At 39.3% G+C, this 14044-nt stretch overlaps 4 protein-coding genes across 11 annotated transcripts in view; 2 read left to right on the top strand and 2 right to left on the bottom strand.

Annotated features, from left to right (window-relative positions):
* The first annotated feature begins 27 nt into the window (after positions 1-27).
* Positions 28-1762, top strand: rnasekb (ribonuclease, RNase K b). Its single transcript, XM_027020938.2, has 3 exons — positions 28-236; positions 780-862; positions 984-1762. Exons 1-3 carry the CDS (start codon positions 159-161, stop codon positions 1126-1128), a joined length of 306 nt encoding a protein of 101 aa, XP_026876739.1. The 5' UTR covers positions 28-158; the 3' UTR covers positions 1129-1762.
* Positions 1763-1822: 60 nt separating this feature from the next.
* med11 (mediator complex subunit 11) lies at positions 1823-5682 on the bottom strand. 2 transcript variants are annotated; one of them, XM_027020937.2, is made up of 4 exons: positions 5549-5682; positions 5363-5443; positions 4898-5028; positions 1823-2295 (listed from the first exon to the last, which is right to left on the bottom strand). In XM_027020937.2, exons 2-4 carry the CDS (start codon positions 5430-5432, stop codon positions 2152-2154), a joined length of 345 nt encoding a protein of 114 aa, XP_026876738.1. In that variant the 5' UTR covers positions 5433-5443; positions 5549-5682; the 3' UTR covers positions 1823-2151. The 2 variants fall into 2 exon arrangements, with proteins under 2 accessions (XP_026876738.1, XP_035391728.1); XM_035535835.1 differs by lacking the exon at positions 5549-5682 and having other exon boundaries at positions 5363-5448.
* Positions 5683-5709: 27 nt separating this feature from the next.
* On the top strand, positions 5710-8645 carry si:ch1073-143l10.2 (autophagy-related protein 16-1). 2 transcript variants are annotated; one of them, XM_027020934.2, is made up of 7 exons: positions 5710-5774; positions 5937-6045; positions 6126-6189; positions 6338-6410; positions 7047-7120; positions 7210-7461; positions 8053-8645. In XM_027020934.2, exons 2-7 carry the CDS (start codon positions 5958-5960, stop codon positions 8156-8158), a joined length of 657 nt encoding a protein of 218 aa, XP_026876735.1. In that variant the 5' UTR covers positions 5710-5774; positions 5937-5957; the 3' UTR covers positions 8159-8645. The 2 variants fall into 2 exon arrangements, with proteins under 2 accessions (XP_026876735.1, XP_026876736.1); XM_027020935.2 differs by having other exon boundaries at positions 5757-5836.
* Positions 8381-14044, bottom strand: part of arrb2a (arrestin, beta 2a) — an 11226-nt gene continuing 5562 nt past the window's right edge. The window contains exons 5-16 of one of the 6 annotated variants that reach the window (XM_035535829.1): positions 12708-12904; positions 12462-12521; positions 12232-12299; positions 11903-12038; positions 11707-11791; positions 11524-11596; positions 11270-11407; positions 11067-11150; positions 10161-10184; positions 9879-9955; positions 9574-9628; positions 8381-9399 (exon numbers count right to left, since the gene is read on the bottom strand). In XM_035535829.1, the coding sequence (XP_035391722.1) occupies positions 9309-9399; positions 9574-9628; positions 9879-9955; positions 10161-10184; positions 11067-11150; positions 11270-11407; positions 11524-11596; positions 11707-11791; positions 11903-12038; positions 12232-12299; positions 12462-12521; positions 12708-12904 (1088 nt within the window). In that variant the 3' untranslated portion in view covers positions 8381-9308. The remainder of the gene's footprint in view (positions 9400-9573; positions 9629-9878; positions 9956-10160; positions 10185-11066; positions 11151-11269; positions 11408-11523; positions 11597-11706; positions 11792-11902; positions 12039-12231; positions 12300-12461; positions 12522-12707; positions 12905-14044) is intronic. The other 5 variants (XM_035535830.1, XM_035535831.1, XM_035535832.1 and 2 more) reach the window with 5 other exon arrangements.

Below are 14044 nucleotides of genomic sequence, written 5' to 3'. Positions count from 1 at the left end.
AGTAGACGAAAATACACGAATCGAGCCGATGATGAACGAAGTAACTAGCGACCATTTTCGTGAATTTGTAGAGGATTGTGGTTGACCGTCATTCAGGACGTATTATTCTAGCTAGCTATCATAATTTGTTTTTTCCTGATTGCAACGATTCAGAAGTAATGCCGTCTTTGTTATTCTGTGGCCCCAAACTGGCCGCCTGTGGGATTGTACTAAGCATATGGGGTGTTATAATGTTGGTAAGTGTTCCTGCTCGCTGCTAGCTATTTGTAATGTTCCTTTTAACCATGAAGACATCCACAATGGTTGAGTAGCTTTCATGATGTGAGCCTTGCTGATTTTCCTTATTTATAAACCGAGTCTATCAGTTGGCAGTGTATATCTACGCTAACCTGCTGGTAATATATCTGAAAATGACTAATCAACCAGTCATCCATGTATGTTTGATAGCAAGGCTAACTAAGGAATAGCCGTTTGTCGTTGAAGTAGCTTAAGATTTTGCACATTTATTTAATACGAGGGCTAACTTAATATACCGTAGAGGTGTAGAAGGTAAATTCTAATCTACTTAATGTTTGTGTGCAGCTAGCTAGTTATGCATATATAGCTTCTAGAAGATATATAGGTTAGCTAATTCTAGAGCTAGATATACCCCCTATATAGGTAGCTAGTTGACTAACTGGTTTGATGTGGGGATATCCATTAGTTGTCTTCAATCAAGAATTACACGAAATTAAAAGTTTTTAAAAAGCAAGATCTACATGGCTTACTTATTTACACAGGTAATGTTGGGGATTTTCTTCAGTGCGAAATCTGCTGTGTTGATTGAGGATGTTCCCTTTACTGAGGAAGACATCCGCAATGAGTGAGTTGCTTTCACGAGGATACCCGTTGTCACATAATACGTCTGCGAAGAAAACATGCCTAGGAGGGTATTACTGCGTACCTTTTTAAGATTCTGTTTTGATTTCTTTGCATACCCACAGCAAAAACCCACCGCAGACGATCTACGGACTATACAACCAAGTGGGCATCAACTGCTTCATTGCTGCAGCGATCTATGTTGGAGTCGGGGCTGTTTCTCTGTGCCAGGTTCGACTGAACAAGCGTCAAGAGTACATGGTGACCTAAGTTAAATATCTTTCAAGTGGGCCACCAGATCTTCCTCTATTTATTTATTTGTAGGTGGCTTCTGAGACTACCAGAGGTTTAGAAATTTATGAATTATGTAAGCGATTTGTAGTAGCAGTTCAAACCTTCCTTCTTATGATCCCAATTCATTAGTGACTAATACAGAGTAAAATGGTTAATTTAAAAGGAAAACCATTCAGACACAAAGAGCTTTTATGTATTAATGACTTGACCGTTAATCAAATATTGGTTTATACATGTACATGCTATTTTTGAACTGAAAAAACTCAGGCACGATATCCTTGCACATTTCCCTTGTATGAGAATCAAAACAGAATGGACCACAGTAAAAGCAGCCAACTGTTGGAGATAAATTAATATATAACATCAAAGTGTAAAACAGTGGCTCTGGGATCTTACTTTGATTAGTAATATTATCTAATGCTCTACAACACTTAATTTTTGTGTTGCGCTGCTTCTAATTTATTGTTAGCTTGTTTGATTTGTGTCCCTCTCCTACCCATATACTTGATGTGATTGTTGTGAAAATATGTGAAAGTGTGTAAACAGGTCATGGCAATGTGAAATGTTCCTGAATAACAAAGTGGAAATTAAAAAAAGCTCATTGCTTTTACACTCTATTTATTTATGTATAATGAAATGTGAGAGACTAAAGAAAACCAATGAAAACGTATGACAAACATTACAATGGTACTGTATTGACATCAATTCTGTAAACAAAGGTATAACTGGTACTTTAAAAAAAGGGTTTGTGGGGTTTTTTTGTTTTTTTTTTGTTTTGTTTTTTTTACAACTGCATCATGCAAAAGTTCAAGAATGTCAAAAAGGAGAAAATGGTAAGACATTCCTACTGGATGGTTTTGGCAAATGAGAAATTCCGTATTACACAATACCCTCAAATCTTACTCCTCATGGAACTATTATTAATCAGATTATAAATTGGTCTATAAAAACATTATGCAACATTTTTAGACACTACAATGTTAATGTTAATTACAACTATCACGTCTGCGGATCAAACATCATCTCGCAGGTGCGTGCAAGTTCTCCCAGTTTGATGCGGGCATATTCAGCACGGTTGAGGGCCATCTGGCAATCCTTTCGTGCCGAGTACGTTGAGCCTTCGTGAGGCTGCCCTGTTGCCACCTTTACTCAAACAGAAAAGAGAAAGCACACACTAAGGTTTGTTGCCTCTTGTGACATACATCATCAGATAAGGTCAACATAGGTGTGGATTCTACAGTGCAAGTAAAACTAGCATTTGCACTCACACTTTTTTTAAAGAAAGTTGAATAATGCTCTGTTTTAATGCTGAAACATTAGCTAGTTAACTTAGGTTAAAAAAACATGCCAGCCACTAAACCGGTATTACGGTTTTATGGCCATGAAGAATAATACAAAAGCATGTCAGTGTGTTGCCATAAAACAGCCTATAATTTCTCACGGTTTTTGTTCAGTGCCACATACAAGTTTAATTTCAAGGCATGCCAGTTGTCCCAACTTATTAGACGTCTGTAAGAACACCACCTAATACATGCTGTTTTCTTTACTGACATTATCTTTCACTAAAAGCTGTCTTAGCTTTTATACTATTCCCAGATTATAGCCTAAGTTTATACAAATATGTTTGTCTTATTTCAGATACAACAAAGAGACGCTCCATTGTATACACCAATAATGTATATTAAATGTATAGAAATATCAAGTGTTTCTAATGGAGCTAATCTATGTTCACCCTTACTCCGAGGACATCTATTGTAAATAGATGTCGTGGATAACTTAAGTCATCTCAACAAGAAATTAAATATAATTGTAGGTTAGCAATTATTTAAGAATGCTAAGGTATATTTGTCAGGTCATTAAAAAAGTCTTGAATTAATTTAAACTACATAACTAAACAGAATTCAATAATAGTAAATGAGCAAATAAATTTACTCGTTCAAAGGTTGTTCTCTAATGAAAATAAAATCATAATTCAAGTCCCACATTAATCTTAAGATTATTGAGTTGTTTGGTCTGGCATACATTTTAATATAATACTTAATTTGTCCAAAATGTACAATTTGGGGGAAAATTGGTTCTAAAATAATGCTAGTTTTGTAAATAAAACACCGCAAATAAAATAGATTTTTAATAATAAAATCACTGTAGACATAGATATGACCAACAACAAAACTGTCGCTCAATCGGATGTTAACATTGTGGCATAACAGACACTTTCGCTGCCTTAGTTCCGGTGGAAGAGGAAACATAGTTGTATGTGCCACCGGAATGGCTTTGTTCTAAATAGCCTACTGCGTACTGCGTAGTCCACTCAGTGTGTAGCTACTGGATACTGGAGTCCGTAGTAGTATCATGTGTAGTGTCCAGTATGCGATACTGGAGCCCGTAGTAGTAGTATACTGTATAGTCTCCAGTATGCCATACTGGAGCCCGTAGTAGTAGTAGTAGTAGTAGTAGTATACTGTATAGTGTCCAGTATGCAATACTGGAGGCCGTAGTAGTAGTAGTATACTGTATAGTGTCCAGTATGCCATACTGGAGCCCGTAGTAGTAGTAGTAGTATACCGTATAGTGTCCAGTATGCCATACTGGAGCCCGGAGTAGTAGTAGTATACTGTATAGTGTCCAGTATGCCATACTGGAGCCCGTAGTAGTAGCAGTATACTGTATAGTGTCCAGTATGCCATACTGGAGTCCGTAGTAGTAGTATACTTTATAGTGTCCAGTATGCCATACTGGAGCCCGTAGTAGTAGTATACTGTATAGTGTCCTGTATGCCATACTGGAGCCCGTAGTAGTAGTATACTGTATAGTGTCCAGTATGCCATACTGGAGCCCGTAGTATTAGTATACTGTATAGTGTCCAGTATGCGATACTGGAGCTCATAGTAGTAGTATACTGTATAGTGTCCAGTATGCGATACTGGAGCCCGTAGTAGTATACTGTATAGTATCCAGTATGTGACAAACGAAAACCATACAACCAGGTCACGTGAACGTATGACGGTCCCACCGACGTGGGAAAGACTTTCCGCCACCATTGCATGACGGGATGTCCAGTACACCATGAAGATGCTCTGGCCTGGAAAAAAATTATTTTGGTCGCATACTGCATACTGATTTGGGGCCCAAACAGTACGCGAGTAGTATGTAGTAGACTATTTTGAACAGCCATTGAAACTCTTGACACGATGTGTAACCCACAATATGACTATTCAATGGGAATAAAGATTAGATTTGACTCCAATCTTTGTGCTTGAGGTGAATGTTGGTTGATTACTTTAATAGTGTAACTGGATTCGGTTTTCAGTATAGTATGTATGGTGTTCGTAATTTTTTCTGTGTTCGCCTAAATTTTTGATGTTAGGAGCACCAGTGCTCCTTGGCCAAAAGCTTACTGAGATATCAGTGCTAATATCACACAGAGGTGTTAAATTCCTTCATGACATGCAAGTCCTTCACATGGATCATTTATTGCAGTCACAAAAGATACGTCTTCCAAATAAATCACCTACGTGTATGTAACTAGTAAGGAGTAATCTACAAACAGCACGACAATATAGTCCATCACTTTTAACCCTACGAAAGAATGGAAAACCAGTTTAAGTTAATGCAATGTATTAGTTGGGTAAGCCATCAGGTTTGCACATTTGCTGGATCAACAGCTTAAAAGGAGCACTAGGTAACATAGCGTGCAATGTTTCATGAATGCAGGTATGCTTAGACGTGAATAGGGAATGCCAACCTGTGTGAGATAACGGATCTGGGAGCTGAGCTCACTCTCCACTCTGTTAATGGACGTTTGAAACTGGTTCAACTGACGATCTAACAAACTTGCATTATGCTTCTCCTTTGACAACTCCAGTACAATGTTCCCTGAAGGAAGGATAATTGCATATTAGTCACGATTCCATCCTGGCAAAGTGTCAATGAAAACATTAACTTCCAAAAAGAACTGCTATTTAAATTAATTGACATTCATTTTGGGTTAACTGTGCTACTTAAGCCAAATATGTCGATGTGGAGTTCGTCCAGTTACCTGCAGCCTAAATATCTTGGAGACTCGGTTAGCTAGTCGGATCCTTTTCGGAGCAGTCATCTAAAAACCTATTAACATCCATACTAACTTAGCTAAATGCTACCGGCTAGGCTCAATTAGCCAGCTCTGCTAAGCCTTACTCAGTGAGGACAGACGAGTGTGGAGACACACCTGCACACTGCAGCACAACGGCGATCTCCTTCTCCACGTCCTCCAGGGCTCGTAGACGGTCGTTGGCCATTTTCCACTCGCCTAGCGCAGCATTCCCACGACACAAGCGTTAGACAGCGCCAAGTCCCCTTTCACAGAGGTTTATATTTAACATTATACGTTTATAATGTTAAAAACACAACTTACACCTGCTCGATGACGCGAGACGATTCGTGGGTTGGTGAGTTTTTGTTTTTGTTTTTTTTATTTAGTTTTGTTTCGTTTTTTTCCTAGGAAATAAATGCAATAAACAAACCTCACAACAACTATAACCCACTCTTAAACCGTTCTCGTTACGGCAAGCGGAGCGGGACAATCTTCAGCGAAAGAGAACGCGAACCATGGCAGCAAGAGGGAGAAGGGCGACAGCCAGGTAACATTTACTGTGAAGGAGATACGCTTACATGTCGAGTTTTTACAAGGAAAATAGTTCAGGTCTGTAGCATCGATCTGTGCCGTACTGGATTTCTACTAAAGGAGAAAAATCCGAGCGATGTTTACTGTATAATCAGCTGGCTAACCCTCACTCATATAGCCAACATTAAAAAAACAAGTTATGGAGCCGTGGAAGAGTCATGTGCGTGCAGAATTGTTTCAGAGGGACTGCATGCAGAAAGATCCTTTCTCTGGGCTCTGTGCTACAGGTACGTTTTCCTATCTTACTGTTGTTGGCAGTTTCCGTGCACAAGGTTGTTTTTACAAAATAATGTTTTCCTAATAACAGTGTCGCGATTAGAAGAAATGCTATGCCTTCATATGAGCCTATTGGAAGACACTGAGAGACAGAGGTATGACTTTTTGGGGGCATCGTGGCAAGTGCTTCTTTGAATTGAGATGATAAGTTGCTAGAAATGCATCAAGACATGCTATATGATGTGGATATCTGCCCCTACAAGTTGTATTTCCTTTTCATGTGTATAAAAATGGAACATCAAGGCTCCCAGCTGAGGAAGAAAACCATCTAAAACTGAATCTGCAGCTGAAAGAGCGTGAACATATTATAAAAGAGGTACGTTTTTAAAAGTCTATTCCACTATCAAATATCTTGTCAAACTGTTCACTACATTTTATGCACATTGAATCTAAGCTTTATTGTGCCATAAGTGCATCTTCAGTATTGTCCAAGACCAAATGAGACTTTTTTTTTTCTCCCACATGTAATTCTTTACTTGTACCATTTGGATTTTGTTGTTGACAGTATAAGACAGTTTGCTCAGGTTTCATTGTAAAGGTGTTCTCTTGGAGGATGCTTTTTACTGGATGTGAAGTTTATCCTCCTCTGGCTTCTGAAATGCTCCACACATTCAGAGCTAAAACAGTGCTTTCCTCGGCCTACTTCACTGCAGCACAATCTTTCCATTCTTTTCCTGACATCTTTTTGACTCTTGCTTTTCCACACTGGGCCAAGTTGTACTGGCTTGTATTAATTTCCCTTGTTTTCTTCTGCTGAAGTAAACCTTTCGGCACATTTTCATCTCACTGGTGTGTTGGCTGGATGTAAAAGCACTGTGTTGGATGTAAAATGTCCTTGGGTACTGAGAAAGGCACTATATAAGTGTAACTTCATTTTAACCATACTGGCTGCTTTTCTGAATGTGCTCTATTAATTTCCCTCTTGGTGTTAATGATAATAATGTCTCTTCAGCTTACACAGAAAGTCTCAGACCTGACCAGTAATCTATACTTAAAGGAGGCAGAGCTTCAGTACTGTCACTCACAGTAGGTGAAGCGCCAATCACAGCTCATATATCCTTCTCGCACTAGGCATACCAGTTGTCCTCACTGAATCATGTATCCTGATCCTATAGAGTCACCCGCTACCGTAATGAAGCAGTTCTACTGGCCAGAGGAGTCAACTCGCTAAACAGTGATATATCAGATTATCAGTATAAACTGGAGTGTCAATCAAATGAGTTGGCAGCATCGCAACTAGAGCAGAGAAGGCTGAGGGAGGAGCTCGAAGTTGCACGTCGACAAAAGGAGGAATTGCTAGAACGCTGGCTCGAGGAGAAGAGGGAGGAGGCTGAACGGCTTAATAAGCACAACGCCACACAAGAGAGGTGAATACTAGCTGTGGAACTGCAGTTTATATGTGTCGCATCCTCCACTTTATGTAGTTGTCTGTGACTGTAAGGTTGACCAAGGAATGAAAAAGAAAACTGGATACAGTAATTATTTTTTCACAATGTTCACATTTATATTTTAGCCCTATACATTATTGTTAGAAAGGCATTTTAAATGTAATATGAAGTGTGGTTTCCTTCAAATATACAATTTTTGCTTTGTCAAATTATAAAAATCTAGGCAACTAGCTTGCTGCTTTTTTGAAGCAGTGACTTTAAGTAAAGCTGAAAGTATATTTTCAGCGTGTATATTTGTGAGCCGTTTAAAACAAAGATTTGCTCATCTTAGTCATTTTATTCTGGATATAGCAATAGCGACAGTTAGTGATTTAGTAATATATATTTTCAACATTTTCCCCAGATGGTGTGCTAATTAATATCCAGAAATGTATGTTAATAAAAAAATATTTACAGAATAGATCATAAGATTATTGCTTGATATTTACTGATTGTGTTATTATTGCATCTTATAGTGAAGGTAAAAATTAAACTGAACTTCTTGTTCTGGTTGTCCCATACCAACAACAGATGGAATCGTTTTGCTGGTCGATTGAAAAGGTTACACTATGGAAGGCCCCGTCCACCATCCTGTGCAACTAGCACTGGCACAAATCATCCAGAGAAGCTCAACTGATTTGTCCACTGCCAAGCATGAAAGAATGAGTTGCTAATAGTCTTTTCATTCAGTTTCTTGAAAATGCCCATTTTGCTAAAGTTTCTTATTTCATAAAAAAATAAGAAAACTGAATTCTATACTAATGCATAAAATAAGATTTGGGCAAATTAACTCTTGTCAAAACAAGCTCCTGAACTAATATATAGATGGCATTTGGTATTCAGTAGTGGGAGGCTTTGGTTGGAATTTTTACAATTTTTTATTAAAAAAGTTAAATAAATTTCGAAATTCAAAAGACAAAAAGGTAAATGACAATGTCCTTTTTACGATTATTAAACTTGTATTAACATGAGAATTTCTGAGGCTTGATTTAATCTCTATCCATCTGGCAGAAGATTTTCATTTTCACCAAAAGCAGCACTTCTTCCCCCAGAGGGCACTGCATTGCAATGTAATGAATAAAGGACAAATGAGCCTGTACACCTGAGAGTTGAATATAGTATGCCATGGATAACACGAGCAATAATCATTTTAGTAATAAACCATGCTTCACTGCCTACCTGTTTAAGTAGGCTTTTTAAAAACAATATGCTGGATGATGAGGCTTGTCTGAGAGCATTGTTACTGGCATCCCCAATATGATCGCTTGTTCGTTACATTTCAATTATGACAGGTGAATATTAAGAAGTATTCACTAAATGTTCCTAGCAACTATATGTAAATTAGGCTAAAAGACATTGCAAAATCAACTTCAGATCACAGAATAATGAAATGGCATTGGTTCTTTCATTTTGGATTCACATTCCAAATCCATTTCTTGCATTTAATAACTACAAGTTGCCACAGGTGGTGCATAAGCTCACAATATGCTTATGAGTGGAGTGATTTGATTTCTGTGGCTGTTCCTTCTGTGTTCAATGCTCTTTAAACTGTAGCACCTTTCCTCGGGTTTTTATCAACACTTTAGCGTTAAAAAATGTTGAGCATCTCCAAGTCCTTTAATGATATGGCCAAGGTTTTGGCAAAAAAAACGGATCCACAAAAAAGACGACATGAAAATTAGGAATGAGTTTCATTATAAGATATTGTTCGTTTGGGTGTGTCAGTCTGTGGCTTTTGAGATGGCATCTGGCTTCAGTGGAAAGAGAACAGAAGGAGAAGGGAAGTCTTAGTAGTCTTCATCCTTATCGTCAGTGGTTCCTTTTAACCTCAGACGGGCAAAATCTTCAAACACCAGGTCATCATCCTGGGTAAAACTACTATGAAGAAATGAAGAAACAGAATGTATACACCCAGTGAGAACTGAAAACTCTGATACTATATTATTGGTGTTTTTGTAATAAACTAATATTTTTTAAAAGGTCATTTTAATACACCAAATGAAGAAAAAAACCAAAAAGAAACTATTAACCCATTCATTATCTCCAACTCACTTTGTATCAAACTCTATGAGGTTGGTGTCAATAGGTGGATCTGCCTCTGGAATAACTGTTGAAAACACATACATTATTCACAATCATTTGCCATCTTATGACAAATTATAATCACACTGAATGAGAATCCCAGAGACAAATTAAGTACAACCTAGGCCTACCTGTCTTTCAAGAGTGGTTTCACATTGCAAACACATTATTGTTCTGGACTAGTCTTGAGTGATTCTCTAGAAGCTGTCTGGACCCAAACAAATGGGTTTTGTTGTCATACATTGAGTGCAGAAGTTCAGCAGATCGGGCAGTACCTGAGGCTGGCCGAGAGCTGGAGAGATCGGCAGGTTTGGGATGCATTAAGACAAAGGGCAGCTCAACAGAGACGTCTCTGTGGCATGCAGAAAAACAAAAGCAAAAAAAAAAATGCAATGACTCTCCTAGCTGAAAGACTCAGTTTTGGTGCGTCAATATGGCTGTTATCCGGTTAGAATTCCATGGCTAGAGAAAATGGATGAGTAGCAGAGAGAACAAGCTTCACTGCAAACCTGGGCAAGCAAATCAGAATACCGGCGGGATGCACAATGTATATTTACCTCTCCAGTAAGCTGCTTAAAAGCCTGACGCAACGCAGGGGAGGAGGGGAGTTAACAGACAGATGGAGGGAAACAGATACACAGAGGAAAAGATGAAACACCAGTAGAGAACAGAATGATGTGGGGGGGAAAAAACCCAAATAAAAGTCATGGAGGTTAAGGGAGAGCGTCAGTTTCCTTTCCACTGTTGGAATATAGAATCACAACATTCATGACATGTTATTTTCACATAGCTTCTTATAGTTCTTGGGACAGGAAATGGAAAATCTAAGGCTCTCTATGGAGCGCTGCAACACAGAACCTGTCTTCTTTATACAAAGGAGGTATGAAATATGGCCAGGAAAAAAAAAAAGAGCTAGTCTTCGAAAGCCTTCTATCCATCCAAATGTCCCAACAGTGGAACAATTAGTCCTGAGGCCCTTCCTGCGCCTTGCTGTCGGTACTGGAGCACACAGCTCCGTGTACCGTACATCACTTCACACATACAGGTGATCTGCAATTTAAACTAAGGCTGACGGGTATGAGGGGGAACATACTGCTGGTTTCACATGGAGAGAGAGAGAGAGAGAGAGAGAGCGAGAGAGAGAGAGAGAGAGAGAGAGAGAGAGCGCGAGAGAGCGAGAGAGAGAGAGAGAGAGAGAGCGAGAGAGCGAGAGAGAGAGAGAGCGAGAGTACACTGAGCTATGAAAGCTCAAAGTCATGAGTCATTTAACTAATTCAAAATGGATTTATGTAAAGTATACATAAAAAAGTATATGTTGCTGAAGCTCTTTGATGCATGAATTATTATAGTTCAAGTAACAGTCATCCAAATCCTATAGAGAGTAAATGCCAGGCTACAAATGCTCCTTCCTATGGCATAACTGCATAAAGAAAAGGTGAATGGTAGACATTCTTGTGACTCACCCTCCACGGGAGACAACCAGTTTGACTTTGACTCGATAGGACACCAGGACACCAAGAACCTCCTTATTACACCCATCCTTCACACTGCAGAAGGCAAGATCAAGTATGTACCAAAAGCAGATTAGTCCAGTGACTGATTCCTTACATAACGACAATAGAGACACACACACTTGTGGAACAAAGTTGAACTGGTAAGGACTAACATGGTGCTGGAGGCCAGGTTGGTGTCTTCGTGTTTGAGTTTGCCATCCAACGCAAGTCCTCGCTTCTCCCTGTTGCTGTTCAGGGTGGGTGTGAGCGTGTACACCTTACAGAAGGTGGAGCTGGACGACACCTGGTCACTGAGAGGGAGTGAAGTTGGGAGAGGTGAAGTACTCCAGCAATGCAGCCATTTTTTCTTTTGCACATCTTTTTTTCCTCGACAGAAAAATGCGTGGTGCTGAGGATGACTACTTACTCAGCCTCAAGCTGAGCCACGGGACACTTATACTGTGCTGTACTGAACAGACAGATGTCTGCATACTGTCGCACTGAGGAGAGAGGAGGAGAGAGAGAGCTTACTGCATGAGCCGGAGACCTACAGTACAGCCTGCAAGACTGATGAAAGCCCAACGTGGACGGATAGGGAAGAATCACTTGCCTGATGTTTTGACTCTTTTGACTGTTTTGGTTGAGTTGTTGGTGACATGAACATTCACGTTGATGGGCTCCCCATGGTAATACAGCTACACGGAGATCATTACAAACAACTTAAGATTTACATATTCATATGTTGAAGGTATTGAACTTTTATGTATCCAACATAGCCATATGTTTAGGAGCAGTATGCTGGGTACCTCTTTATCTAAAGAGGCCTCCAGGTGCAAAGAGCGGTCGGACATTAGGAAGCTCCGTGTCGTCTCAACCATCGGCTGTGGTCCAGGTTTCTCAGGAGCATACTGCACTTTACGAATCACTAATCGCACGGAATTTCTGCAACAAATACGCATAAAAAAACAAAAAAAAAACAAAAAAAACCAAATCAAAATTCTACTCTACCCAACCTGGCCAATGACGAGACACAATGAATCCATCTAATAATTGTGCATGTTACATGCTCTATGAGTCAGTCTGTCTATACTGTTCCAAAGCATTGAGAAATGAGGTGAAGGTCGAGCATGCTTACCGTTTATGAATCTTTTCCTCCACTGACCTGGCACAGAAAGCCCTGATCTCATAATCAACTCCACAGGCCTGCACAGGGCAAAACAGGTTAGTGAAATTAACAGCCAAGTCTTAAACCATCTAATAACTTGATAAAATACCACACGATCTCAAGATCAAGGAGCACAAACAGTGAAGGACAATGCTGAGCTGTTGGGGTGTGTGTACAGGGGAGCTAGATGGGAGGCGTACCTTTCCAGTGTCCTCAGGACCAGGCTGCAAGGTAACTGAACATGGCAGGTTCTGAGGGATCTGAAACAGATCAACATTTAACATGTGCCATTTATTTCTGTTTCCTACATTTTTTCCTGCTTCACAACTGCTTGCTGGAGAACTGAGTGTAACAGAAAACCTTACAGTAAAGACATTAATAAACGTCATATGCCAATCTACCTACAAACACTGTAGAGTATGTGGAAGAATCAGTCCTGTACTTACAGTGAAGTGAAAAGGATGAGCATGTTGACCCAGTTTTTTCAAAAGTCTCTCCTGAAGGCGCGTATTTGGCTTGCGCTCCTCAGGTATGGGTGGAAAGGCTTGAAATGTGGATATGTATAGGTCTTTCCGGAAAGAAAGACCAAGGACATCCAGGTCCTCGCGGCCATAACGGAAGGCACAGGTTAGCGTTACGTACACTGAGGAAGAAGAAGAGATAGAACTATAACAAACAAGGAGAAATATGAGATCTTACAAACACCAACCAACGGACCAACAACTAACAACACAGACTAAAATAGCATTTTATGTACACACACATACACACGATGTAGAGGTAGCATTGGAGTACACCAGGTTACAAGACTTCCAGAGAACAGGACATTTTAGAGAGAAGTCCGTCAGCTGTACAATCAGAGTCATTTACCTCTGAAGTGCTAGGAGGGGAAGCATTTTATATTCAAAACAGTAGATGTTTAAATCATAAAAATCTGTCGGCAATGCAAACAGATAAATCATTAATGCAAAGTTCTTTAGCATTAAAATGCCTTGTTATTGTAAATGACAAATCCTTAATTCTGATGGTTCGAAAGTATTCAACAAAACGACCAGCAAGCCATCTCTTGGTTTCTCTAATGAACAGCTGATTACAACTCTTACATGAGATAAAACAGACAATTCTTGTGGTAAGGTATGAGGAGGAACGGGCGATAACAAATTATCTTTACGTGCTACTTATTTTAGTGGCTGTGTTAATACATTTGTAGCACATCTAGAGGGAATGCAGGCTGCAGCATCACAGCTGACAAACATGCCTTTTTTCTCATCTATAGAAGATTATTAGATTCTGAAGTGTTTAATATTAGCCACTGGTTTTTTTTGTTTTTTTGTTTATTGTAGGATCATATGTGAGCACCAAAGGAATTATAGTGGTTTTAACAGTAAATTGTGTTTTAGAAAACATGACTATGCCTTCTGATGACATCTATGACCTTGGGAAATCCCCAGTTATGAAAATATTCACACATTTCCATATTTTTGTAGGAAGTCTTCATTCTTACTTCAAATTCAAAGTCCTAATAGCTGTATGGACTTTGGGCAGGCCTGGGAATGTGAAGAGTTGTATTGGAAATAAGAATGAGTGTCTTTAGGTTTATAATACATGGCTGCATTTAAACAAATTTTTTCAGTCTGAACTAAAGCATCTAAAAAAATTATCCTTATGCCAGGATGTGATACACTCCATGTATATTGCAGAGCTGGGGGGAAGAACACAGAAATAAACAGTTGGAACTACTGTGCATGTAGCAGTACCAAAAATGTTATCAATACTGGGGGTA

The sequence above is a fragment of the Electrophorus electricus genome, chromosome 17 (genome assembly GCF_013358815.1).
Source record: "Electrophorus electricus isolate fEleEle1 chromosome 17, fEleEle1.pri, whole genome shotgun sequence".
NCBI classification, from domain to species: Eukaryota; Metazoa; Chordata; class Actinopteri; order Gymnotiformes; family Gymnotidae; genus Electrophorus; species Electrophorus electricus.
Note: the sequence above shows the minus strand (reverse complement) of the source record. Positions and strands in the feature narration are given on the sequence as shown.